The 27,325-nt window shown below is 47.8% G+C and overlaps 1 protein-coding gene across 1 annotated transcript; it reads left to right on the forward strand.

The window, feature by feature from the left end:
* Positions 1 to 78: 78 nt before the first annotated feature.
* On the forward strand, positions 79 to 27,325 carry HPS4 (Hermansky-Pudlak syndrome 4). The gene is made up of 14 exons (XM_012644169.1): positions 79 to 115; positions 1,683 to 2,197; positions 3,941 to 4,031; positions 6,151 to 6,294; positions 9,642 to 9,749; positions 10,179 to 10,295; positions 11,812 to 11,906; positions 13,789 to 13,861; positions 15,817 to 15,853; positions 16,487 to 16,583; positions 17,173 to 18,064; positions 22,910 to 23,042; positions 23,479 to 23,587; positions 26,149 to 27,325. The coding sequence occupies exons 2-14, from the start codon at positions 2,157 to 2,159 to the stop codon at positions 26,318 to 26,320; spliced, it is 2,109 nt and encodes a 702-aa protein (XP_012499623.1). The 5' UTR covers positions 79 to 115; positions 1,683 to 2,156; the 3' UTR covers positions 26,321 to 27,325.

Consider the following 27,325-nt stretch of genomic DNA (forward strand, 5'->3'; position numbering starts at 1 on the left):
TTACCTCATCGGCGCGCGACGCACTCGGCCCTGACGTCATCGCCTCGCGCCGGGAGCTGTAGGGGGCGGTAGGCGGGTCGGCGCCTGACCCAGAGGTTCACTACCCCGCGCGCAGGTACTGGGCGGGAGTCTCGGGGACCCAGCTGCCGCCCCCCATTCCGGGGCCAGAGTCCCGAACCCCGAGCACGAGGCTGCCCGGCTACTCCGGTGGGTGGGCGGCGCTCGGAAGTGCGGGGACCCAGAGGGGCGGGACCCCGCCGAGAGCCCTGGCTGCGCGTGATCCCGGGCCTTTGCCCACCTTTTCCCAGTCCCCGGGAGCTGAGGCCGGACACTTCGCAGAACCCTCACGCGGTTACCGATCGCTTCCTCAGCTTCGGGGCTGTGTCCGGCAGCTTCCTGGCCCTTCGCAGCCTTTAGCGCCCCTTTCCCCGCCATTCTGCCCCACTGCAGCCACCTCCTCCACCGCTACCGCCGCTCCCAGGCCTTTGCAAGCCACTTCTTGACACCCCCTCCCTCCTCGTTACTGCCACTTCCCAGGCCATCAGAGCCTTTTCTAGTCACATCCTGACGTCTGCCCCTACCCCAGGATCATTACTGGCCTCTTCTGGACCTTTCAGAGATTAGGGAGTGGACCTCGGCAGTGTAGGGCCCACTTTTCTGGGAGCAAGGGATAAGGGGTTTCAGGCTGCTGTTCGTGGTTGCAGGAACTGAAATGCCCCCTCCACAGGCACCCAGATATGCTCTGTAGAATACAATGAGTATGATCCTATGGAGGCCCAGTCCAAGATATCTAGAGCTGAGAAATAATAGAGATTTTAGAGGCCATCAAAGATTGAGGGGGGTCCTCTCTAGGGACTTCTCTCTTCCAAAGAGATCTTAGCAAACTGCATTGTGTTCCCAAAGATGGCAGAATTGTGAGCAAGCACAAGACCCTGTCGCTGGTGACTTTGAGGTTGGAGAAAGTGACAATAGGAATACAGTTTCGAAGTGACCCAGGGGTTGTCACATGGAAGGATTAGACTTTGTTTTCTGTTTTCTTGGAGAGTATTATCCAGACCAGTGAGTGGAGGTTACTGGGAAGCAGATTTCAGTTTGGTAGAAGGATACATTTGCGAACCATCTATCTCCGGAGGGAGTAAGGCAGAGGCAATCAAGGTAATTTTTGGAGAGTGTAAGAGACAAGGATTAGACTAAATGATGCCAGGGTCCCTTTTGACTCTGAAATTCCGTGATATAGTGAGTTGTCTTGTGGGAATTTGAAAGCCACTTGATAAAGTTCTCTTTTTATTTTTTGGAAACTTGCCCAGCTCTGGAATCCTGCAGGTTCAGATATGTTTTGGGCTCTTAAGGTGACAGTTCCCTAATTAGGGTTCCCTTATTACTACAGCAGCTGTTTTATTTGTATAGCTGTTTTAACACCCTGAGCATTTTCACAATAGTTATTTAAATTATCTTTTGTGAGGCTCATGATGTGTCTGTTAGAGAAACTAAGGCCCTTACTCTGAAGTCTCTGCTACCCTCCCTTCTTATTTTTTAAAAAATTTTTTTTTGTTCCCTTCTTTTGTTTTGAAACATCATTGTCACCCTTGTAGAAAGTTCCTTTGAAATATACCAGTTGTTTAACCCTGCTGGGTCACATGCTCCCTCATGAGTTTCTGAAATAGCTGTTTTGTTTGTTTCAGAGTCAAGGCACCGATGTTTGAACTGGAAGCTTCAAAACTTTTAAAAAGAACCTTCAGGATGGCTTTGAAGTGGACAAGCTAGAAATTTCTTCAAAATACGTCCTCCAGCATTCATGTCCCCCCTTGGGCCTTCCTGGAGAGGAACTTGAAGAGGTCATCCTGCCACGCTGACGCTCTTGGAACCAGACTCATAGACTTGACTTTTCTGCTAGGATTCGCTTACTTTATTATATTCTCTCTGAGTTGTCAGAGGGGCAGAAGAGGTATTCATGAAACTGAAGGGCCTGCAAGGAAGGGAAGTGACACTTTCACGCTAAATGAAAACTAAGCAGGTGGCAGTTGTGACTGACGACACTTAAACCTACCACGTCCCGATTCACTGGACCGGGGAGACAGAGTGACGGCCACAGCTGGGGAGAAAGAAGTGATACCGGAAAAAAAAAGCCAAACAGAATGAGGACGGCTGCTGAGTAAATGGCCACCACCACCTCCACAGAGACAAAGTCAGCCTCTTGGTGAGTATCCAGGCCTGCTGCGGTTTAGCTCTCACTAGGCTACTGCGTGCGTCTTTTGGGTTAATTGCAAATCCCCAGCCAGATTATCTTGCTTTTATTAAGAAAACAGTAAAAATACCATTTTCTTTAGAGCAGCTGAGTCAAGCATGTGAGCCATTTCTCTCCAAAACGAATCTATTTTAACCTTGAAAACCTCTTGCAGTATTTGAACAAGTCTGGCGTTGCTGATAGATTATAGAGAAGCTAACCACAGCTGGATCATGCAGCCAGCTTCGATAATAATGTGGGCGTTGTCAGCCTCACTTTGGAGAGACTAGGAATGGTTACAGTTGAGAATTACACCGCAAGAAGAGGTTTGGCCAGACTGGCAATTGAAGGGTGTTACTCAACGCTTGCCTGAAACTCAGTTCCCTTCTCAACCTCAAGTGGATTAATCCTTTTCATCATTCGGTTCAGCAAACATTAATCAGGGAGATGAAAAGGAAAGGCATGGTTTAACTAGAATTTGCAGGATTTAATGACCAGTTATGTATGTGGAAGTAAAAAAAAGATGGAGCAGTTGCAAAAAACACCCAAGTTTTCTTTTGTGTGCCTGTATGAGCAGGGGGACTTTCATTCAGAGAACACAGGGAAAGGGAAAGACAGAGCCAGCGTGAAGTTTCTGAGTTGGCTTTGAAACTTTCCTGAGCCTTTTTGCTCTGGACTTGTCCTGCAACCAGTTGCACATCTGCCCCTAGATCTCAGGGAAAGCGGACCATGCCGCGGACCATGCCAGAGACAGAGTTGGTGCTTGTTATCTGGAAGATGAGGTGGGAGCCAGGGAGGGAGGCTGGAGAAGGCATCCATCCGGAGAAGCACACAGGTGACAAAGTGGTCCCATTCTTTCTTGCGCTACAGCCTCATAAATGTGATTTTAGAGATGCAGAAGTAAAACTGAGGCCCAGCCTTTGGGGAGTTTGCTTTGTGATCTTAAAGAAGTAATCGTGATAACATTAAGAAATTATAATTATACTGCAGAGTGGTCTATAAGAGTCTTGAGGGAAGAACGGAGGGTTACAGAAATTCTGAAGAAAGATTCCTGGGGAATCTGGGGAGTGGGGGGAAAGTTGATGAGCGAGCATGTGTGAATGATTCTCGGTGAGATTTGGACGGGCAGAGTTGTTGAGTGTTTCTCTGTGAACTCTCATAGGCCCCTGTTTTTCCCCTTTTGTAGACTCACTGTCCTGCATTGAAATTGCTTGTTTGCTTGGCAGACTCAGAGCATGCTCTGGACCCTCCGTAAATGTTTGTTAAGTGAATGCGTGAATTCCTGGTAGAAGGGTTATTTCCAGAGATCTCTGGGCTCAGCAGTTGTTAGGAGTGCCTGGGACACACCCCTAACTTATTTTGTCATCAGAGCCTTAAAAGACAGTGTTATCAGGCCATGTGGTTTTACAGTTAAGGTTCAGTGTTTCAAGTAAGAGCAGTCATTGTGGGCGCTCCATTTTTCCTCTAGCTACTCATGTCTTTTCGGGCAGATGGTCTGACAGCTGGATAGAGGCATATTTTTAGTTCAACTTTCCTGCACTTATGAAATGTTTTTATCTATTCGTTGCTACTGGGGTTCTTTCTCCTCTGGGGCCACCAGTAGGCTTTCAAACACAGTGATGAGCCCTCCTCGGGCTGGGAAACGGGAAGCTGTGTTTTAAAACACAGTGATCACTGGATGAAAGGAAACATGGCTCCAATCTGTTCTCTTGCCAGGTGGAACTATTTTTTTCTTTATGATGGTTCCAAGGTAAAGGAAGAAGGAGACCCAACAAGAGCCGGCATTTGCTATTTTTATCCTTCCCAGGTAAGCCACACAGCATTCTATTGTTAGTGGGGATCCATCCCTTTGCTTTCAAGTGGTAGCATTTCAAAAGTGTAGGGTTTAGATTAGGACAGTTTTCTCTGGCTCATCTAGGCATTCAACATTTCTACTGTCTTATTCCTAGTTACACTATTTCTTGTTGTTCTGGTCTTAAAATTCCTAGGCAGCTCAGTACCTCTGTTATCTCCAGCTTTCTGTCTCCATCATGATTTTTTTGTCTGTTTACCCCTTCCCCCAATTTTTTGATCGGCTCATTTTTAAAAAGCTTTTATTCAAACATATACAAAAGTATAGAGGAGGGTATCTAGCTTCAAAAGTGAGCCACACTTTGCCAGTATTGTATGACCCATCCTAATCTCCTCTCTCTTTTTTTTCTTCCCCAGAGCAAATTCTAGATGTTGTCATCTTGTCAGTATTGAGTAACATCTGTAACTGAAAAGGACATTATTTTAAACATTACCACACCTAGCAAAAGTTACAATAATTAGGCCAGGCATGGTAGCTTACACCTGTAATCCCAGCATTTTGGGAGGCTGAGGTGGGAGGATTGCTTGAAGCCAGGAGTTGGAGACCTGCCTGAGCATCATAGTGAGACTGCTGTCTCTATAAAAAATAGAAAAATTAGTGAGGTGTTATGGTGCGCGCCTGTAGTCCCAGCTACTCAGGAGGCTGAGCTAGGAGGATTGCTTGAGCCCAGGAGTTTAAGCTTGCAGCGAACTATGACGAGGCCATTGCACTCTAGCCTAGGCATTAGAGCAAGACCCTGTCTCAAAAAAAAGAAATTATAATAATTAGTAACAATAATTCCTTAATATTATCTGATACTTAGACTATATTCAAGTTTTTCCTTGAAAAATTTGGGTGCAATGGCTCATGCCTGTAATCCCAGTGCTTTGGAGGCCAAGGTGAGAGGATCACTTAAGGCCAGGAGTTAGAGATGAGCCTGGGCAACATAGCTAGACCCTGTCTCTAGAGAAAATAAAAAATTGTTGAGTGTGGTGGCATGTACCTGTAGTCCTAGCTACTCAGGAGGATCGCTTGAGCCCTGGAGTTCCAGGTTACAGTGAGCTATGATAATGCCACTGCATTGCAGCCTGGGCAACAGAGGCATACCTTGTCTCTGAAAGAAAACAAAAACAAAAACAAAAAAAACCCCAAATTTTTCCTGTTAACTTGAATGTTACTTAGTCTGTCCTTCCTTCCTTCTATCCATCCTTCCACTCATCTACTCATTCTTCCATCCTTCTATCTCTCTCTTTCCTAATCAGGATCCAAATAACATTCACGTATTCTATTTGGTTATTTTGTATTTTAAGTTTTTTTTTTATAACACTCTTCATCCACCACTTTTTATCCCCCCATGCCATTGAATTATTGAAGAAACCAGGTCATTTGTAGAATGTTAGAATGTCCCACCCTCTGGATTTGGCTAATTATTTCCTCACAGTGGTGTCGTTTAATGTCTTTTATCTATTATATATACTTTAAATTAGCAGTAAGATTTAGAGCCTTGATTAGGTTCAAGTTCAGTTCTCTGAGGCAAGGATTCTTTGTATGTGGTGGGTATGTTTTCTCTTGTATCACGTAATGTAATGTCTGGCTGTCCCGTGGTTTAGTTAAGGCTGAGATTGATTGGAAGGTTCTGTGCATTAACTCATGGGCTTATGTGCTGACTTGGAAAATTCGGATTAATCTGGGCCAGTCTGGCCACTCCGTGCAGGTGATTTGAATAGGAATGAAAGGCTCATGCTTCTGCTCAAGCGTGTGCCTATAATCCTAGGAGCAAAAATACATTCTGTGCAGTCATATCATGTCCTCAACTGTTCTCTAACAGTTCAGTTGTCCCTGGCAGGGGTTGGAAAACTTTGTAAAGGGCTGGATAGTAAATACTTCCAGCTTTTCAAGCCACATACAGTCTCCATCATATATTCTTTTTTGTTGTTATAATGCTTAAAAAATGCAAAAACCTTTCTTAGCTCATGGGCCATGTAAAAACAGGCAACAGACTGGATTTGGCCTGCGGGCTTTAGTTTGCTCTAAGAAATGACGCCAGAGTTCAAGAATTTCAACTTCCTATCTGGAATGTGCTCCTTCCCCACAGACCCTGCTCGATCAACAAGAGTTGCTCTGTGGACAGATTGCCGGAGTCGTCCGCTGTATTTCTGACATCTCCGGCTCTCCTCCCGCTCTCGTTCGTCTGCGGAAACTTAAGTTTGCCGTAAAGGTTGACGGAGATTACCTTTGGGTAAGTCGAACAGGCAGAATCAGTGCTGAAGCGTTGTGATGATAAAGCTTAGAAAGTCATGCTTTCTTTCTATGGCTCTTGAATTTAGACTGTCTGATCGTCCATACTTCCTGTGACACTCTCTGTCGGTGCCTGTCATCATCGAGTGCTCTTCAGAGCATTTCTGACATAGCCTGCCTTGCACGTGGTGGTTTCTCTTTTTTTTTTTTTTTTTAAGACTTAGGCCAGCCTGTGGAAATTCTGTTTATTCTACGTAATTGAGTTTTTGTCTCCATCTTTTTCTTTTTTATACTCCCTATACTCTCTATGCTTCCTGGGAATTGACCCAGAAAAGACATTGATAGATGTATGTTAGATTTCAAGAAACTATTTTAAAAAAAAAAAGATTGAAAACCATTCCTTTACATCTAGTAGTACCATATCATCTAAAGTGCTATTTTTCCTTGCCTGTGTTTATTTTAAGGCTTTCTGAGGTGAAATGATGCTTAAATGTGGGGTGGTATATTCAACTTTGTAGGTATTATTTCCAACATTTATTACAAAAATTTTCTAACACACTTTGAACGTACGGTTGAAAGAATTTTACAGCAAATACTCATATACCTCCTTAGTTCTTCAATTAACATTTTATTATAATTGCTTTATCATGTATTTATTTATCCATCCCTTTATCCTCTCATCAGTCCAGATTTTTCGATGCTTTTTAGAGTTGCACACATTAGCGTGCTCCTCCCCCACCCCCAAATACTTCATCATGCATGTTACTAACTGGGGTTCACTGTTGGTTTGTGGTTCTTTTTCTCTTTGGAGGTAAATTTACATATAGTGAAATATACAGACCTTGAGTGTGCCGTTTGATGCATTTGGAGAAATGATACACCTAGACAACATCGATCCCTGTCAAGATGCAGAATATTATTATTGGCGCACAAAGCTCCCTCACATCCTTCCGCAGTTATTTCTACCCCACCACCATCCTAGGCAATTATTGTTCTTAATTTTTTCCTGCCAAAGATTAGTTTTGCCTATTCTAGAACATCCCATGAGTGAAATAATACATGTTAAAGTACACGCCTTACAGGCTTCTGTCTTACCACTTAACGTTTGTGACATTCATTCATGTTGTTGCATGTCTTGGTATTCATTCCTTTTTATTATCAAACAATATTCCATTGTCTACGTATATCACAAGTCTATTCATTCTCCTTTTGATGGACACCTGAACTGTGTCCACTTTGGTGCATTAAGAATAAGGCTCCAAGGAACATTCCTATACGAGTCTTTTTGTGGACATATATTTTCAGTTCTCCTGGCATGAAATTGCTGGGTCATAGAGTGGGTATATTTTGGATTTTATAGGAAACTGCTAGACCTTTTACTGAAGTGGTTGTAGCATTTTACATTCCCAGTTATTCTACATCCTCATCAACATTGATGTTGTCCATCTGTTTAATTTTAGCCAGTCTGATGGATGTGTAGGGGTGTGTCATTGTGGTTTTAATTTGCATTTCCCAATTATATTGAGGCCTTTTCATGTGTTTAATGGCCATTTGTGTATTTTCTTTTGTCAAGTGTCCGTTCAAAGCTTGGCCCATTTTTTAAGTTGAGTTCCCTTTTTCTGTTGAGTTGTAGTTCTTTATTATGTCCTAGATACCAGTTCTTTGCCAGATATATATTTTTAAAATATTTTCTTCCAGTTTTTGGCATGTCTATTAATTTTCTTAATGATGTCTTTTGATGACCAGACGTTTTTAATTTTAATGACATCTAATTTTTCAATTTTATCTTTTATGGTTACTGCCTTCTGGATCCTGTCTAAGAAACCACTGCCTACTGCATTGGAGAAGGTAGTCTCCATTTTTTTTGTAAGAGTTTTGTAGTTTTGCCTTTTAAATTTAGGTCTGTAATCTGTCTTGGATTAATATTTGTGAATGGCGTGAATAGAAGTCAAGGGTCGTTTTTTCCAGTCTGGGTATCTAGTTGTTCTAGCCTCACTGTTGGAAAAGCTTTCCTTTTCCTACTGATTCCTTTGGCTCCTTTGCCAAAGATCAGATAGGTGACCATTTAAGTGTGGGTCTATTTCTGGGCTCTTTAGTCTTTTCAGCTGATCTGTTTGAAGCTTCTACATGAGTACCAATTTCTATAGCTTTATAATATGTATCGAAACCAGGTAGTATAAATTCTCCAACCTTATTCTTTTTCAAGATAGCTTTGGATATTTTAAATCCTTTGTATTTCCTTTGTAGAATCTGTCAGTTTCTGAGGAAAAGCTGGTGGGATAATGATCGGAATTGCATTCTTTCTGTAGATTACTTGGGGAAGAAGTAAGCACTTCCTGTGTGCCAGACTCTGGGATTATATCTGTGAACCAAACAAAGATCCTTGCTTACATCTGTGGTCCCCAACCCCTGGGCCTTGGAGCTCCACGGCCACCCCCCTTGAAACTTAGGAACAGGAGGTGGGGGGGGTGGGACGGCACACAGCAGGAGGTAAGCGGTGGGCAAGTGATTGAAGCTTCATCTGTATTTACAGCCACTCCCCATCCCTCGCGTCACCTCCTGAGCTCTGCCCCCCAACCCCCATTCCCGTCCGTGGACAAATTGTCTTCCATAAAACTGGTCCCTGGTGCCAAAAAGATTAGGGACTGCCGGCTAACATTCAGAGGGAATTTTTTGTTGTTGTTCATTTGTTTCCTGTCTGGGTTTATTAGTTTAAATTTCTGATAATTCCCTTAGGCCAGATTCCTAGAGGTAGAATTACTGGGTCAAAGAATATGAAGTTTTTCAGGCTCTTTAAACATATGACTGGATTACTTTCTAACTCAGCACCGCAGTCAGCATTTTGTGGTCTAGGACGGCGACGATGCAGGCAGTTTCTGCTCTCAAAGCACTCCATCCAGCTGGAGAGGCAAGACGCCCATTTGTGCAACAGTTCGAGTCCTGTCCAGTGTTTGTAATGAAACCCAGATTAAATGTACAATGTCCAAATAATAGTCCTAATAGTACGAGGGTCAGAAAAGAGGTCAGCATTGGCTGGTGTCACCAGAACAGGTATCGTGGAGGTGCTGGAATCTGTGGTGGGGACTGGAGGGTATGGGTCAGCCCTGGGCAAGTGAACAGGAAGAAAGAGCGCATTTCGGGTTGGACAGCATGAACAGAGGTACAGAAAGTACTTGTCCTCCATGGAGACCAGCTTGCCCGGAATGGAGGGTGTGGGCCCAGGGGCAGGAGAAGATCAATTTTAACGGGTCAGTGAGGTCTGATAATAGAGAGCCCTGGATGCCAGGATTCTGGGCTTGGACTCGCAGAAAAGGCAAAGGCCTGTCTTCCTGGGTTCCCTCTTGGCAGGTGCTGGGCTGTGCTGTGGAGCTCCCTGATGCCAGCTGCAAGCGGTTTCTGGATCAGCTAATTGGGTTCTTCAATTTTTACAATGGACCTGTTTCTCTGGCTTATAAGGTATTAGTATTAAATATAATGTCCAGCCTCTTACTGCCAGCACACAGCACTTACTCTGGGTCTGTTAGACACAAACACGTCATGTCCAGTGGTAAGGTCAAGGGCCCTTGGAGCCCCTCTCAGCTGCCTTCATGCCCAGCGCCATAGGTCACAGTCGTTCCAGGTGTCTGTCCCCTCTCCTCTTGCCTGGGATGGTTGGAAAGACCAGGCCCTGCTTGCCACCCTTACCTAGCTGGTGCCCTGGATCTATGACGGGTGGGTCATCAGAGTGGGAGGGCGGGGGGTTCCCACGTGGAGGAAGGTCAAAACTGGCCCTCCCTTCTAGCCAGTTTCCTATGCGAGGAACAGTTTTCGTAGTAGTTGGGATTCTTGCCAAAGAATCTGCCCCTCAAAATCTCAAACATTGACCTCAGGCTCTTTCTGTTCTAGAACCGCTCTCGGGAAGAACTGAGCACAGAGTGGGATACCTTCATTGAACAAATTCTGAAAAACACCAGTGATCTGCATAAGATATTCAATTCCCTCTGGAACTTGGACCAAACCAAAGTAACATTCTCATCCTCCTTATTCATTTCATATATAAGAACAGAGCTTCTGGATGCTTCTTAAATATTCCTTAAATGAACTATATCTGGGGCAGTGGATAGACTGTACCATTCCTCGGGCAGGGTCGTCGTTAAGCCTGGCATTCAGCTTGCGTTCTCTGCTCACTAGCTGTGCAAGCTTGGACCAGGCAGATCGCCTCTTAGAGCCTCACTTCCCTTATCCATAAAATGGTGTCATCATACCTGCCTTCTAGAACTGTAGGGATGATACAATGAGGCAGTACTTAAAATGACACCAAATAAATACTCGAGAAAGGTAATTATTATTTTACCGATGCCTCAGAAGTGTTGAACTCAGTAATCTGAAGATCCCCTTCTGTCTTGATATTAGTATCATATGATTAAATTGTTTTCAATATCAAAAAGGCCCAGCATGAACATTTGAAGGCCAAGGTTACTGTCCCTGAGAGAGAGTGGTTGGGAAGTGTTTTATCTCTCTGAGCCATTGTTTGCTGCTGGCACTCAGTGAAACCTAGGCTGTTTGTGTGGCTGGCCCCTTAAGAACCAACTACCAGAGCCCTGAGCATCTAGCATCTCAGTGCTGGAGTAAATAGTGTCCCTTTAATGGGTGTGGCACTGTGACTCAGCCTACACAGAGGATGACTCCACTAGAAATGGGGAAGGGTTTTCCCTGTACCATTTGGAAGACTTTTTGGAATTGGCCCCAAAGCTTTAGAGAATGGCTGTCTGGAAGTCTTGAGACTTAGGAAAGAGTAAACTCAACTTTTTCGTGTGCTAGGAGCTCCAGAGCCTGGCTCTGTTAACACTGAGTTCCAACAGCTAATGGGTCCTCGCAGGTTCTAGCTGCCAAGCAGGCAGGTAGAAATAGGAAGAGGCTGCTGATTATTGCTGGCCATTGTTGACCAAGGCCAGACGTTTTTATATTTTTAGGGACTTCTAGGCAACTGACTCCTTACAAGGAATGTGGACCTGAGGCATATTTTCTTGAGTATGAGACCACGATGTTTTCATTCTGTGTTATGGAATAGAACAACGGGACCTGGTCAGATGTCCAGGCAGCTGTGTTGCCATGGGGATTGTGCTTCAGAGTGGGGGTGGAGGGTGGGGCCGGTGGGTTTCACCTGGTGCATGACCTGTATACCTGCATTTAAAGGGTGTCCTCTCTCTTTATTGCCTCTTGTCTAAGCATTGACAGGGTCTCTTAGGCTGTCTACTTTGTCCCCTGTGAATAGCCACAGGCCATATTCGCTGCACCTTCCAGCTTCTGGAGAAGCTTCCTTGTTCTGAGAATTTGGCATTTGTGGTGTCAGCAGTTCTGGGTGTGGAGACTGGTAGAATAGACCCAAAGCATGACACAGATTTTACTGTGAGGCACATTCTCCCTTTCCTAGGCTTTGAGCTCCAGCCTGTCCATCTGTTCTACCAAACGCTCCTCCCCCTTCTCCCTTGCTGACCGTGCGTGTGCTGATGGGTGGGCTGCCTCTCGCCCTGCACAGGTGGAGCCCCTGTTGTTGCTGAAGGCAGCCCTCATTCTGCAGACCTGCCAGCGCTCGCCTCACGTCCTCGCTGGCTGCATCCTCTATAAAGGACTGTGAGTAACACCGGACCCCTCTGCTCCAGCCCCGTCCCCCTGCTGCAGAGCTGACCACCAGCTGCTTTCAGATCATGGCGGGGAGCTCAATCTTGGGCCAGTTCCAAGTGGCAGATATTGGGTAGTTCCAATTGGATTTAGGGTATGAGCCTGTCTTTAAGCAAAGCTGGGAAGTTGGAAATCGTTGCGTTTGGAAAAGGGTTAGAAATATAAAAGGGATGCGTGTAATTCTCCGCATGAGGCATGCTGTCAGAGTTGTCAGTCTACAAAATGCTAGCGCAAAGCCCCAACGTTGCCAGCAGCCAGCGCTGTAAGTCAAGGGGTATGTAAGGGACCTGCGGTGGCCTTCCTCCCGCTGCCCAGGGCCCTGCCATGCCTGCTGTGGCTCAGCTCTGCAAAGCAGCGTCAAGGGCTTTTACACAGGCTCCTGCCAGCCTCTTGGCTGCGTCCGTGTCTTGGTCGACTTCTGAGAGCTCACTGCACCTCTTCGTGTAGTTGGAGGGCCTCTCCATGAGCCCGAGTGCCTGAGAGCACTCCCCACGTCTTCCAAGCCTCTCTCCTCACGGTGGGTTTGCTCTCACAGCGCAGGGCAGACAGGGCCGTAGTGCTGTGCCCAGAGCCTCCTGCTGACCAGACGACTGTACTGCTGGAGAAGCTCTCGGGCCTGACCAGCGGGACTTCAAACCCCGTATTGTCTTCTTGCCAGCCGTGTGGCCTTGGGCAAGTTGCTTACTTTCGATTTTCTCTTCTGGGAAACAGCGATTCCCTGTGGCAAATGACATGAGGTGATGGGTGTGGAAGGAGCGAGCGAAGTCCCTGGTGTGCGGCTCACCCTTGTCCCTCCCCGCCGTTCTCATCGTGGTGGTTCTGAACCAGCTGTGGGCCTTGCAGGCTCTCTGGAGACATAGCCATCACTTTTCTTATTTTACATTTCTTATCTATATATTTAAATTATACAGCCAATACATGAACACATTCTCAATGTAAAAAAAATCAACTAACAGGGAAACACAGAGCATAATTTAAAAGCCCCCTTCTCTCTTCCTCGCTCTGAGCCCGTTCTTGCCATGAGCAGTTGGGTGATTGGGTGAGCTTCCTTCCTCCTTCCGTTGCGCTGTGTGTTTTTACCCACCGGTGTATACGCACATATATTATTTTGTCTATTTTTACTGTCTACGTGAATAGGATCATGTAGCTCTTTGACTTAATTCGTATAGTAGGGATTTCTTTACCAGTCCATATCGGCCCACCCGTTCTTTTTTTTTTTTGAGACAGAGCCTCACTGTGTTGCCCGGGCTAGAGTGCCGTGGCGTCAGCCTAGCTCACAGCAACCTCAAACTCCTGGGCTCAAGCGATCCTCCTGCCTCAGCCTCCCGAATTTTTTCTATATATTTTTTAATTATCCAATTAATTTCTTTCTAATTTTAGTAGAGACGGGGTCTCGCTCAGGCTGGTTTCGAACTCCTGAGCTCAAACAATCCGCCCGCCTCGGCCTCCCAGAGAGCTAGGATTACAGGCGTGAGCCAGGCCCACCCATTCTTAGGAAGGCTGCACACTTTTTGGTGTTCTGGCTGTGCCACGATTTATTTAACTACTCTCTTGTTGATGGACATTTCGATTGTTTACCCATCTTTTAAAGTCTTTACTGTTTTTCCTATAATAAATATTCTCTTGCGTACATCTTGGTACAAGCTGAGTCAAAGGGTCTGGACATTTTATCAACAAATGTTGGTGGGAACTGCCAGAGTGCTTTCCGTCAGGGTTTGACCAGTTGAAACTCCCACCAGCCGTGTTGTAGAGATTCCCGTTAACACGGGCTGTCAGGCGTCCTTCAGTGTTATTTCTTCTCACGGTGTTCTTGCTCCTGTGTGTGACCTCCTAGGATTGTCAGCACCCAGCTGCCGCCCTCCCTCACTGCCAAGGTCCTGCTTCACCGAACTGCACCTCGGACCCAGGTATTGTAAAGCCCACTCGCCTGGCTGGGACGCGTCCCCAAAGCTCCTGCCGCTGCAGCCCAGACTGACCCCCAGGCGGGAACGGTCGGGAGCGGCAGCCATGGGGCCATTGTGCCACTTCATCTTGTGTCAGGACCCCACGTCTTTCAGTGTGTGGTTTTCTCGAGAGTAAAGCCACTAGGGAGGCAGAAAAGATGTTTGCTGCAGCCTGGTAGGCGTGGATAGCTGGTTTTTCTTCAAACCAAGTGGATCGACGAGAATTTGCCTTCCTACAGGGACAGCTTGGTGTCAAAGAGATACTAGATTTTTCAGAGACAGATGTATCTTTAGTAAGACTTAGGAAAACAGAAACTTTTAAAAAATACTTCCATTTTTGTTTATTTAATTGCTTTTTTAATGAAAAAAGTCATTCATACTCATTGAGAATAAAACTGGGTAGAGATAAACACTGCTAGCATCTGTCATATTTCCTGCCAGTCCTTTTTTTCTTTTGTTTTGTGTATGAAGCTATGGTTTCCAGTGTGTCATAAGGCTCTTTTTTTTATGCTTATTAAATCAGCAGATGTTTTCAGTGCTGGTGGGCTCTGCTCAGGCTCCCACTGTTGGTAGAGGTCTCAATTCTAACAGCCTTTCTGGTAAACAATTTGATAACGAGAGCATTAAGGATGCTCTTTATTTTTTCCGTAATAAATCAGTTTCCAGGAATCTATACTAAAGAAATAATTTAATTGCTGAAAAAGGTTTATACTCAAAACTTTATCACAACAGGCTTTATGAAAGTGAAAAATCAGGCGAAACTAAAATGTCTAAGGTGGGAGTTGGCAAACTGTGGCCCTGGGCCATCTGCTACAAATAAAATTTTATTGGGCTACTTTCGAAATGCAGCAACAGAATTGCATAGTTGGAGCTAGAGGCCTAATGGCTCACAAAGCCGAAAATATTTATCATTTTGTCCTTGATAGAGAAGGTCTGCTAATCACTGGTCTGAGGTAGGGGAATGATTCATTTACCCATACCACTTTAACATTCATAAAATTGTAGTTCGCCACTTAAAATAGCCAAAGATGTTTTGCTGACAGGACTTGCCTGTTATTAGTTTAAGCATAAAAACAGAATTCTATATAATGTCTCAGAAGTATAAAGGAATGCATAGACTTAAAGAAAACAATGCCCAGAACTAACAGTATTAGCCTGGGCTTGGGAGATTATATGTATTTATTTTTTTTAAGGAATTTTTGTCTCGAGTAAGCTTATGTATGGCTTAGTAACCTGTAACATGATTTTTAAAAATCACCAAAAAAGAAAGCAAGCCGTATCATTTCTTAAGAGTGAAAGTCATTTTGGCTCGGAGAGGTTTTGTTTGGTTTTCGCTTTGTTTTGCTGGGTCCTTTTGGAACCTTCAGGTCGAGATGAAAGATTTTGTTTTTGCCGTTGAGAAAATCCCCAGCTTTCTGGCCTTGAGTGTAAACCAGAATAAACTAGAAAGATCTGGCGTAGCATTCTGTTTAGGTCAAATCCTTTGTAGAGAGGGTTGCAGGATTTTCAGGTTTTGTTATAATGGAATTCATGTGAATTCTGTATCAGGGCTTGTGGCAGATGTGGCTGTATTCTAGAATGTGGGCTCCCCAAATGTATAAAAAAGAACATGGATTCTTGCTTTTAATCCCAGAGGGGAGAGGCTGAGAAAATCCGAACAGAAAGCATGACATGGGTTTGGGTGGAGCTGCTGCTTTGCAGCCCGTGTGGGCCCAGGTCCCTGCCTCGTCCCAGCCATGGTGGGAACAAGCAGCTTGGGGGAGCTTCTGTTCCATCTGCTTGGCTTTTAGCATGCGGTTGGGACAAGCTTTCTGGACCTGGCAAAGTTTTATGAACAGATGGCACAGTGAATTCCTGATGGTTAGGTCAAGAGGAGAACGTGGTGCCCAGCGCCAACTTCTGTGTGTGTTTGTTTTCAGAGACTGCCTCCAGGAGGGGACGCCCCGCGGGAACATGGTGAGTGGCGAGGTGCGCCGTCGCATCTTGAGAATGGCAGTCTCTGATGCTACCTATCCCTGCGCAAGTCGCGTGGAAGCCCGAGCAATCCCGTTTGTTTATTTCCTCTGCTCATAGGATTAGGAAAATGGATGTAATAGAGCTTCTAGGACAGAGTTACCCACCAGAACCCTAACTGTAAAGCTTGTGATTTTAGACACACCTTTCAAATCCCTGCTTTCAGATCCTCCTTGATCCGTATTGTGAGATTGTTCAGACACGTGCAGGGGGTGGTGACCGGGAGAGGGTCGCAACTGCCAGGAGGGCCTGTCGCGGGATGCGGCGGTGTCCCCAGGGGAGTTATTTCGTTTTATTTTGAAGCCTAAGTGGGGCAGATCCCTTTATCAGTTGGAAGTGCTTTTTCCTACCTTTTTCTTTTTGTTTTTTAAGTGTCACTAAACTTTCTTCCCCAAACATCTCCCTGTGTGGCCTGCAGGGGCTCCTTCCTTGCTGGTCACAGGAGTTAGAGCCGCAGTTTTGTGGCTTGTGCTGAGCTGGTGTGGGGCTTGGATACGTCACCCCAAGAGCAGTTACTGCCCCTGTGTCTTCCCTGGCCCAGGGGAGAGCCCTATCCATGCTGCTTTGCAATTCCAGGAGCAGCGTTGCCCCCGAACGTGCAGATCATCCCTGTGTTCGTGACCGAAGAGGAGTCCACCAGTCTCCGCGAGTTTCCAGCGGGACGGATGACTAGGTAAGGGGACTCACGGGGCCAACCTTAAACCACAGCTGAGGGACTCCCCCACGTGGTTCATTGAAACAAACCTCGGGTACATCTCATCCTTCCTTAATTCCATCTCCCCCGCGCCCTGTCTTGTAAGAGAGCACCTGGAACTTGAGTACGTTGATAAGAGGCAGCGTGGCATAGTGGGATGAGAGTGGGTTTCACATCCTAGATCTCTTAGTTATCAGCTATGTGGCCTTAGGCAAGTCCATTCCCTGCCCGAGCCTCAATTTTTTTTATCTGTAAAATGGACTCGGTAATATCTGCCTCATGAGTTCATTGGGAACTCATTGAAAATAGTCTATGTATAGCATCCGGGATGGGGCCTGACTCACAGTAGACCTTCCAAGTGGGCTCTGCCATTTTCAGTAGGTGATCTTGGTGTCTCCACGTGAAACTCCAAGGGCCAGACATTGCCTCATTGCTACTCCTGTGATTTGACCCAGGTGGCATCTCAGCCTCTGTGGCCTCAGGGAACGTGCTGTCGTCGCTGCGTGGAAGGGCACGTGCCCTGCGCTCAGTCTCTGTGCCCCTTCCTCATGTCTGTCTTGTTCACTAGCTCTCCTGCATCTCCAGCCGGAGTCCAGGACGGCTCAGCCCAGCACGCTCCAAAGGGTGGGAGCACAGTTGCCCTGAAAGAAAACGCCACCAGGCATGTGGCATCCATGGCCGGGATGTCGGCAACCACCCCAGAGCCCACACCCCCTGATGAAGCTTGGCCAGGTGGCAAGAGGGAGAACGGACAGTTGTCTGGTCACGATCTGGACAGCGTTGGGCACACAGGACTGTACAACAGCTGCTCCCTGGTGAAGGAACTGGGCTTTCCCCAAGCGGAACTGGACTTGTCTGAAATCCACATTCCAGAAGCTCAGGAAGTGAGGACATCCTCGGGTCATTTTGCTTTCCCATGTGCGTGTGTCCCAGATGGCAGTGGTCCTTGCCACAGGGACTCTGTCAGTGGCACAAGCAGCCCAGAACCCTCACCTCCAGAGGACACCGCTGCAAGCAGCCCGCTCTCTCCCTCCGTTCCTGAGATGCCAACCCAGAACGGAGCCCCAGAGCTGTGTGAAGACCTTCCTGGCAACAGCAGCCAAGCCCCTGTTCCCAAAGGAGACCTCCTCCGCAGAAGGACCAATAGGCCTTTGTCACTGCCTCACTTAGATCCGGGGCAGGGAGGGAGTGAGCTTCCCGTGGGAGAACAAGGCGTGGATCAGTGTGTTGATGGGGCCCGTGAGAGCCACTCAGCCGCTGGTCCCGAGAGCAGTTCAGGCTTGGCACACTGCCCGGGTGCAGGCCCCTCTGCAGACAGAATCGACTCCAGGATGACCCCGGCAGGGACCCGCAGTGGACTCGTGCGGATGAACCTCTACACTCACAGTGTTAAAGGGCTGGTGCTGTCCCTGCTGGCTGAGGAGCCACTGCTGGGAGACGGCGCAGCCACAGAGGAGGTGGTGAGTGTCCTCAGACCCTCTGTGCTTTTCTGCAGCCTCTCCCGACCTCCCGTGCTTCCCCCACCGCTCTGCACCAACACACGGGGCAGGGACAGAGGCTCTGTCTTCAGCTGTGTGACCCTGGGCAAAATTTCCTTGTTTGTACAGCAGGGGCGATGGTTGTGCCTACCCCCATGGGCTTCTGTGTGGGCGAGTGAGAGTGAGTCGGGTGCAAGCACGGTGGCTGGTGTGCGGGCGCCCAACAAATGTCGGTGTCTCAAAGTGCAGGCCTTGGAGGGAGGGAGGGCCTGAGCTGGAATCCTAGCTGTCATTCTCTAGCTGTGTGGTCTTGCCCACAAGCCCTTGTCCCTCTGGGCCTCTGATTCCTCGTCAGTCGTCCAGCGGTGCTGCCAGGCCCTCGTGTTCCAGATGCAGTGAGATAACTCAGAAAAAGCCCGCACGCGTGGCCATTGTGTGCTGCTCCTGCCAGTGGCCTCGTTTCCTAGCCTGGGCAGCTCTGGGTTCCACGTGGGCTGGAAACTGTACTCTGCAGCGTGTCACAGCCTGGGCCGGGAGTTCCCCAGAAACCCCGGGTTTCCCTCTGTACCCCAGCATTGTTCCTGATCTCAAGCTCCTTCCTACAAGGTCTGGGCCATCTGACATCCTAATTGGCTCTGGAAGGCTGTTAAACCATTTCAGCCCCTTCCCTGCTTAGAGCAGTAACTGACCCTCCCGGGGCCCAGGCCTGCGCTGGAGATTCGGTTGCTACGGCAACAGCCTTGCCTTAGTAGGCAGGGCAAGTGGTAGCATAAGAAGAGCAGGTTGAAATTGCTGCAGGGCACATGGTGTCCTGGGGCTTACCTTGTTTTTATTCTTGTATCTATATTATTCTAAGCTGATCTCATTAGCATGCAGGGCTCGTGACCCTCCATAAATGAGCAAGTCACCTTGGAACACAGAGGAGGAGGGAAGACTGCCGAGCTGCTTCCTCTGCGCAGAGCCCCTAGCAAGAGACTGGGGCTCCTCTCCAGAGCTGCCTGGCTGTCTGTCCCCTTTCCACAGACCCCACGTCACTGAGCTGTGGCTTGTCTGCTTCCTGTGTCCCCTTTTACCGTAGCCGTGAGTGACTTTATCCACCTTCTTCTGATAGCAACCTAGGGAGTTGTGGTTGCAGCTTTGCACATCTCATCTCCCTGACGATGCCTTGGTTTTCATGGTCTGTCTGCACAGTGCCAAGCCTTAGAAGTGTTATTGTGAAGGCTCAGTGTTTAGATGCAGTAAAGTGGATTTAATACCTTTCTTTTTACCTTCCCCCCAAGAGGAAAAAATAGCACAGGCTGCTCTTTGAGGAGATGTGTTCTGCACTAACTATATGCTAAATACTTTCTGTTATTTTAGCCAAGCCTTAGCACAGTTCTGGGAGGTAGGCATTGTAACTCCCATTTTACCAGTAAGAAAACAGCCTCGTTGAGATAAAAAGACCTTATGCGACTGGATGGGTCCAGAATTCTTGCTTGTTTCTTGTTCGCCCACCCCAGCTCTCTGTCCCTCCCTCCACTGTTCTGTCCTTGCTGTGGTAGGTGAGAAGGTGAAGCAAGGAGGTAAATGTCCTGCCTTCTGTGGCTCTTGATCTGTGGACATAGCTCTTGGTTTGTCAAAGCCCATCCATGTTGTTATGACGACAGCCTCCATGGGCTTAATGTAAAGTAGGGTTTTGGTGATGGCTAGGCCCCAGGATCCATCCTTTCTTCCTTCCTTCCTCCCTCCCTCCCTTCTTTTCACTCCATCACCCAGGACGGAGTGCAGTGGCATGATCACAGCTCACTGCAGCCTTGAACTCCTGATCGCAAGCCATCCTCCTGCCTTGGCCTCCCAGGTAGCTGGGACTATGGGTGTGCACCACCACACCCAGCTAATTTTTATTTTTTTTATTTTTGTAGAGACAAGACCTTGCTATGTTGCTCAGGCTCTTCTCGAACTCCTGGTCTCCAGTAATCCTCCCACCTTGGCCTCCAAAAGCGCTGGGGTTCCAGGCTTGGGCCACCGTGCCCAGCCAGAATGCAGTTTTATGGGAGAAGAAAAGCTAGTCTTTTCTGAAGACAGTAGGAGATAACCGACTTTGATCCGCATCTGGTTTAAGAGTGGGTTTGTTAAGTGGACCCAAAGGCTGTATGTTTTATAATTGGGAGAGATCTTTTGTTAGCTTTTTGTCCTGGACCAGCGTGGAAAATACCTGACCTGATTTCCCTGCAGCCCCTCTGCTGCTGTCTAGAAAAGCCCCCCACCACCCGCCACCGCCCCACGTTCAGCGACAGTGCAGCTTAGACAATGAGCACACCCCCTTGATTATGCTGCATACTGCCAAGGCACCCTTGTGTCATTTTGCCACCTTGTCTTTCAGAGGATCAACTTCCACGGAGGAGGGAGCAGGAGGTGGGGTGGGTGCAGGGAGCCGGGTGTGGAGTGGACCAGCCGGGAGGGCTGGGTTCGGATTGGTTCAGAGGGAGCAGAGCAGGCGTACACCAGGGGGCAGCATAGAGCCACTGATGGTTTCCTTCTCAAAACCCAAGATAATCTCACTGACCTTCAAATACAAGTGATGAGATCAATTATTCTTCGCTACAGTAAGGCATTGAGCCGTCTGTGTGCAGTAGATGAGGCTTGAAGTTAGTGTGAACGTGTTGCCGTAAAGCACCTCCCCCGCAACTAGGAAACTGGAGCCTCTAAGTTGAATGTGTGTTCCATGCATTGCGTCTTCTGCATGTTGGCGTATGTGCTGACGTTCAAGCCCTTTGCCTTAGTGTGGTCTAACAGTCAGAGCATCCAGGCAGTAGCCCCTGCTCTGTGTCTCCTACGGCTGTTTGAAGGATCACATTATATAGTATTAATAGTATATATCAGGAGTTGGCAAACTTTTTTATGCAAAGGACCAGAAGCAAATATTTTCAACTTTGCACAACTCTTCAACTCTGCTGTTGTAGTAGGAAAACAGCCATAGACAATATGTCAATAAATGGCTTGGTTGTATTCCAATAGTACTTTATTTATTAGATGTAGACATCGGAACTTCAGGTAATTTTCACATGTCACAGTATTATTCTTTTGACTTTTTCCCCCAATCATTGTAAAAACATAAAAACCATTCTGAGCTCGCAGGCCGTACAAAAACAGGCAGCAAGTTGGATTTAGCCAATGGGCCATAGTTTGCTGACCCCTGGTATATATGAAAGCACTTGGTTATCAGTAAAAACTTGCCTGGGTGTCATGGGACATAACAGCTTGTGATTAACTGTGTGTTCGTGGTTAAGTGATTTTATCTTGACTACAAGTTAGGCAGAAGGTGTTGGACGTGGAGCTCAGTGCCTACAGGAGAAATACATTTCAGCATGGCTCCCTCTGTTCCCATCGTCCCTTCCTCTGGGCACCAGCTCGAGATGGGAGGAATGACAGTTACCAGACATTCAAGTAGGAAAGCTAATATAACCCCAATTTACTATCACAGATAACGCTTAGGCTGATGCCATTCACTTCTGAAGCACCGTTTGCATTTCTGTGCTTTTTATGTGTACTTACCTTTCCTACATGGCTGTTGAAAAATAGTCCACAGACCCTTTTCTGTGCTCATTAAAGAGACACCACTTCTTTTTGAAATTTTCTTAATTTTTATTTTATGAACCTAACATTATGAACATCTCTCCTTCTTTAATAATGATCATTTTCATTTTCTTGACTCTGTACAAAAATGCCCTGCCTTAGGGTGGCATTTAGAGTTTACAAAGAGCTTTTGTATATGTTATTTCACTTCAATTTCCTCAAGAGTCCTGTAGTATTCCCATTTGCAGATGGAAAAAAAGAGGCACAGGAAATTCAGTTACTTGTCCCCAGTCATTTGGCTAGGAAGAGGCTGAGCCCTGGAGATGGCCACCTGGGAGCCGTCTGATGCTCCAGAGCAGTGGCCTTCTTGTGGCTGAAGCAGGCCCAGGAGACCCTGTTGCAGACCGAGCCTGTCAGGATGGGACTGGTGTACTTAACCCTAAGTGGAGCTTGGAGAACAGCGCTCACCCCTGTTAAAGAATGATGTAGAATATTTATGGACAAGAAAAGTAGTTCATGCTACATCATTAGATTAAAAAACAGCTGTAACTCATTTTTTATGGTTCGATCTCATTTTTATTTTATAAAAAAAGGATTACAACAGAACAGTATAGTCCAGTGTTTTCAACTATACTTATGCATTACTCCTCTTCTGGGAGGTTTTTAAACATACAGATGCTTGGGCCTTGCATCCCTGGCAGCTTCCTCACCTAGATTCCTCCTCTGAACCACTGAGCACAGAAAACTGACTGACACTTCTCCGTCCTTCCAAGAACGGTGCACGGCCAGACCATTCTAGATGCACGGGAGAGAAGTCAACCCATTACATCCATGGGGGACTTCTCCACCCAGGCCCGGTGGAGAAGCACTAGCAGGTGGTCCCAGACCGTTGTTAAAACGTGCAGCCTGGGTGGGAGAGCGTGGTTAGGAGATACGCCAGGGCGGTAACAGTGGCTGTTACTGGATGGTTAGACGGGTGATTTTCCTTTGCTTTTCTCTTCTTTTAAAAATTTATTTTTTGCTCATCTCTATTTTTAAATTTTCCTACAATATAATTCTTAATTTAAAAAACAATAAAGCATAAGGGTGGAAGTTAGCACTTCTCTAAAAACAGGCAAATAGGCTGGTCAGAGTCTATTTTGCTAAAGCAAGTAGGCACCAAGATATTTTGGGATGATTATATTTTAACCAAGGGCACGGTCATACAGAAAGCCCTCAGAAGGCCTGCTGAGGTTCCTGCAAGCCCATGACCCTCTCCTGGCCCCTTTGCAGTACCACAGCAGCCTGGCGTCCCTGAACGGGCTGGAAGTCCACCTGAAAGAGACGCTCCCCAGAGATGAGGCTGCCGCCACGAGCAGCACCTACAACTTCACGCATTACGACCGCATTCAGAGCGTGCTGATGGGTAAGGAGCAGACTGGGGCACAGAGGCGGGAAGGTTCTAGAGACAAGTGGAGGGGGCACCGAGGCCCTGAGGCCCCAGCACCATGGTGACGTGGCTCTGCAGTCATCAGACCTGCGGTTAATGCTCCCACTGAGGGGAGAATTCACTTGGCAAATGCTTCTTTGCTCACTTGTCTTTTTTTGGCATTTTCTCAACATTTCGAGAGCAAACTTACACACGTTCAACTGTCTGTGATAAGGTCTGCCTCAGAACGTTGAGATCCACGTGCAGAAACCGAGTGCTGCTCGTGCATGGCGGCAGCAGCCTTGGTTGCTCGGCCCTGGGGACCCACACTTGTGGCCTCGAGCCGCGCGCAGTCCCGGGGTTCAGTTCTGAGCTTGGGGAGCTGGGAGGGGAGCGGTTTGCTCTTCACAACTTCTGTGTCCTCTTCTGGAAGCCAACCTGCCGCAGGCAGCCACCCTGCAGGACCGCCGCTTCCTCCAGGCCGTCAGCCTGATGCACTCGGAGTTCGCCCGGCTGCCCTCGCTGTACGAAATGACCGTCAGGTGAGCCTTGCCGCGTCACTCGCGCAGACGGTCCCACTCATAGGAACCGCCTTCCCGGGGCCCAGCCTTCCTAACTCGATGGAAAACGTGCTAGTTACTCTGTTTAAGGCCCGCCTTTGTCTGCTCCTGTTGCTGCCACCGTCCACTCTCAGGCATTCATGGGTCACGGGTGCCTGGGTCCCTTCCTGCTTTAGACACTCGGGGTCCAACAGTGAAGAAACCTCAGAGTCCTTGCTACTTTCATCTCTGAGGAAGGAGGCTCTCTCCCCCTGCCAGAAACGGTGTCGAAATAATATTGTCGTCTCTCTAATTAAAACAAGTAAAACACGCTGATTATAAAATCACTCAGCCTGCTTGGAGATCTATAAAGTAAAACATCTTCTTCCCCCCCCGCAACTGCCCGTGGCCGTCACAGACCCAAGAAATAACCACATGTAACAGTTTAATATATATTACTCCAGGTTTTATTGGTTTTGGTTTTTATTTTTTGCATATAAAATATAGATTACTGGTATTTTTATGTTCATTATTTTAACATTCTTCTGGAAAATGGGATCCTACTAATGTACTATTTTATAGTTGCTTTTTTCACATCACTGCACGTGTTAAACACCTCCATGGCAGTAGATGTAAATCTACTAATTATATTAATAATTGTAGTTTACAGTATTTAACCAACCAAACTCTGGGTTTTTTTTTCTCTCTACCTGCTTGTCTTAACGAAACTGGTGACAGAAAATAAGGCAAGTTGGAGGGTCGGAAAAGGGGGTGCCTGCTGTGTGTGTCTTAGTCCATTCAGTCCTCGCAACGGTCCGGTCAAGTGTATTTTTTACCCTCATTTTTACAGAGGAGGAAATTGAAGCACAAGTAGGATAAGCGGCTTGTCCCAGGGTCACCTTCTTACTGCATGGCAGGGCCAGGATCTGAACCAGATCTGTCTGCAATTTTCAGTGCATGGTCCTTCCGCACACGTTTCCCTGTAACGGGCAGTGTGGCTGGGTGGGAGGGGCACAGACACGCGTGGGAGCTTGGCGGGTGATCATGGTGCTTCTAATCCGCTGTCACCTGCCACACAGGTCTTTCTGCTGCCTGGGGCCACCTCCAGCCAATAGTTCAATATATCTTTCTGTGATCACTGTGTCTTCTCTGGCTTCAGTTCAGAGCTGCCCCAGGCTGGCAACCTAGATGTGATTCATATCCACAGTCACTGGTTTGGGGACTGGCTATGTTGGGTGTGTGTGCGCACGTGTCTGTTTCGTGGGAGGTGGAAACAAGTGAAGTGTCGGCATCTGCTCTCCCGGCCACCTTGTGGCCCTACAGTGTGTCCCCTTCCTTGGAGCTGAGAGGGCTTTAGTGTTGGGATGCGTAGCTCGAGGCATTTGCTGAGAGATTATTTTAATATAATAATAGTAATAGGAACAACAGCTACCAGTTCTTAACTACTCACCATGTCCTAAACAATTTATATATATTAATGTGTATGTATTTTGCTACTCACTTAATCTCTTTTTAAAAAACAACCACCTCAACGAAGGTACATACTGTCGTCATATCCGTTGTTCAGATGAGAAAGCTGGGACTCAGCAAGGTTGAGTAACTTTGCTCAGGGCACACAGCAAGGAAGCAGTAGGGCTGGGATTAAAACTCAGGTGTGTATGAGACTCCAGGTCTGTGCTCGTAACCACCTGGCCGCAGTGCTGCCCCCATGGCTATGAGAGGAGCTCGTCCTGCTGGCCCAGCGGGTGGCAGATGACACTTAAGCTAGGTGTCCCTTCAAGCCCCTTGAGGTCTAGAAGCTGGGGGAGGGTGACATTCTTCTCCTTACATGGACAGAGATCTCGGGGAGGGGAGCCTTAGTGGTTCCTGACTCCATCCTGTCTTCCTAGATTTGGGGAAACTGAGGCCCACTAGTTCGAGACAGGCAGGATCCAGAAGTCAGGTGGTCACCTGGCTCTGGAGTCAGTCCCTCCCAGCTGGATCTCCTTCGCCCAGTGCCCTCGTCCCTCTACTGCTGCATTTCACACCCTACTCTGATCACCCCGCTCCCCTCAGCCCGCCCAGCCACCCGCAGTGTGGGCAGCGGATTAGACTCTCTCCTTGGACGCAGCCACGGCACGGTCACAGAGGCAGGGCAGCGTCGCCTCCCTCTCTGAGCCTCCGGGTCTGTCACATGGGACCACGCCAGCGCTACAGAGGCTTGTGAGCGGACTAAAGCGGAGACCGCAGGAAAAGCGTGTTGCATGGCTGCTGTCATGTCAACAGAGCAGGCGCTCAGCAGTTCCTTTACGCAGAACTGTAACTTCAGGCCCTGTGGCCGCAGCTACCGTGGACAGTCTGGCCACGGACCGTCCCAGCGTCTAGTGAGTTGAAAGGAAGGAAAGATGGTTATTGGCATGGAAGCCTGAAACTCCAGCGAGTAGACAGAATCCCGTGCCCTGACAGCTGCGCGCGTAACATTTGGTGTTCTGGGGCCACAGTGACAGAGCCTTACCGAGCTCTCTGGGTGGTCTCAGATTTTCCCCAGCACCACCAGGTTGTTGTCTTCTTTCTTCCCCCGACAGAAACGCCTCCACGGCCGTGTACGCCTGCTGCAACCCCGCCCAGGAAACCTACTTCCAACAACTGCCCCCCGCGGCACGGAGCTCCGGCTTCCCTAGTCCCCAGGACGGCGCCTTCAGCCTGTCCAGCAAAGCCAAGCAGAAGCTGCTGAAGCACGGGGTGAACTTACTCTGAGCTGCGCCCACTGTGCGGAGTTCACCACCCAGGAGATGACTGTAACGAAGAGTACCAGCAAAGGCTGCTCTGCCTTTTGTAACAGAAAAGGTTCCTCTGTTTTATTTTTCTCGGAACATTCCCTTTCTTAGGAACGTAATGATGATTGGAGTTTTTGTTACTCCTTTTGCAGATGGGATGCATTTGTAGGGGGTGTAGTTCTTCAGTTCACAGACATAGAGCACTTGGTAAAGAACTTCATTACATCGGCAGTGTCGGGGCCAGGACGGGCGTCAGCTCCCAATACCAGAGGGTACAGGGACAGTCAGTTTCCCTGTCGTATGGAGCCTAAAGTACGTGGCATTTCCCACTGCTGTTCCCTCGCAGCCTAAACTGGTGCCACAAAATTCCAGGGTAGCATTTCTTCTGGAACCTGACTGTCCCTAGTCCAGAGTGCTCGCTCAACGCCGTGAGCAGGTGGGCAGGGTGAGGTGCGGCTGCACGTGCTGAGCCAGGCCTGTCAGCAGGGAGACCCCACTGCTGCTTCTCGGGTGGGTTTTCTCCGCTGTGGCTCCCCGGGCGGTGTGGACATAAACACAGGCAAGCGTTGGCACTCCGAGACCACCTCGTCTGGATTCTCCTGGGACTAAACGCAAATCTGGGGGCCTGGTTGGAATACCCACACGTGGGTCAAGTCTCGATGCAGGATGGAGTCTGGGCTTCAGGGATCACTTTATAAAAGCCCTGGGGCCGAGAATTCAGTGCCAGCAGAGCCGAGCTGTGCTGCTTTGCTTAGACGTGGGCCGTGCAGCTGCTTCCTATTGAGTGTGTGTCCCCAGATAGGAGTCGACAAGATGTTTCTGGGTAAAAGCAGAACTGTGCTGCTCAGAGGTGGCTGCGTGAAAGGGAACGGCATTCATTTGTGCCTTTCCGGACTGGTGTGGGACTTAGAACCCCAGTTCTGTTACGTGATGGCCAGACATTTTATAATATGCTACAGATCACAGGATGAAAATGTTTATCAAA

This window comes from Propithecus coquereli, unplaced genomic scaffold (genome assembly GCF_000956105.1).
Source record: "Propithecus coquereli isolate 6110/MARCELLA unplaced genomic scaffold, Pcoq_1.0 Scaffold206, whole genome shotgun sequence".
NCBI classification, from domain to species: Eukaryota; Metazoa; Chordata; class Mammalia; order Primates; family Indriidae; genus Propithecus; species Propithecus coquereli.

Bases quoted from the DNA above. Each gene is read 5' to 3' on its own strand.
- HPS4 (XM_012644169.1), top strand. From the start codon at position 2,157: ATGGCCACCACCACCTCCACAGAGACAAAGTCAGCCTCTTG. The intron at 13,862-15,816 runs GTATTGTAAAGC...GTTTGTTTTCAG, and splicing joins GAACTGCACCTCGGACCCAG to AGACTGCCTCCAGGAGGGGA. The intron at 15,854-16,486 runs GTGAGTGGCGAG...TTGCAATTCCAG, and splicing joins GGACGCCCCGCGGGAACATG to GAGCAGCGTTGCCCCCGAAC.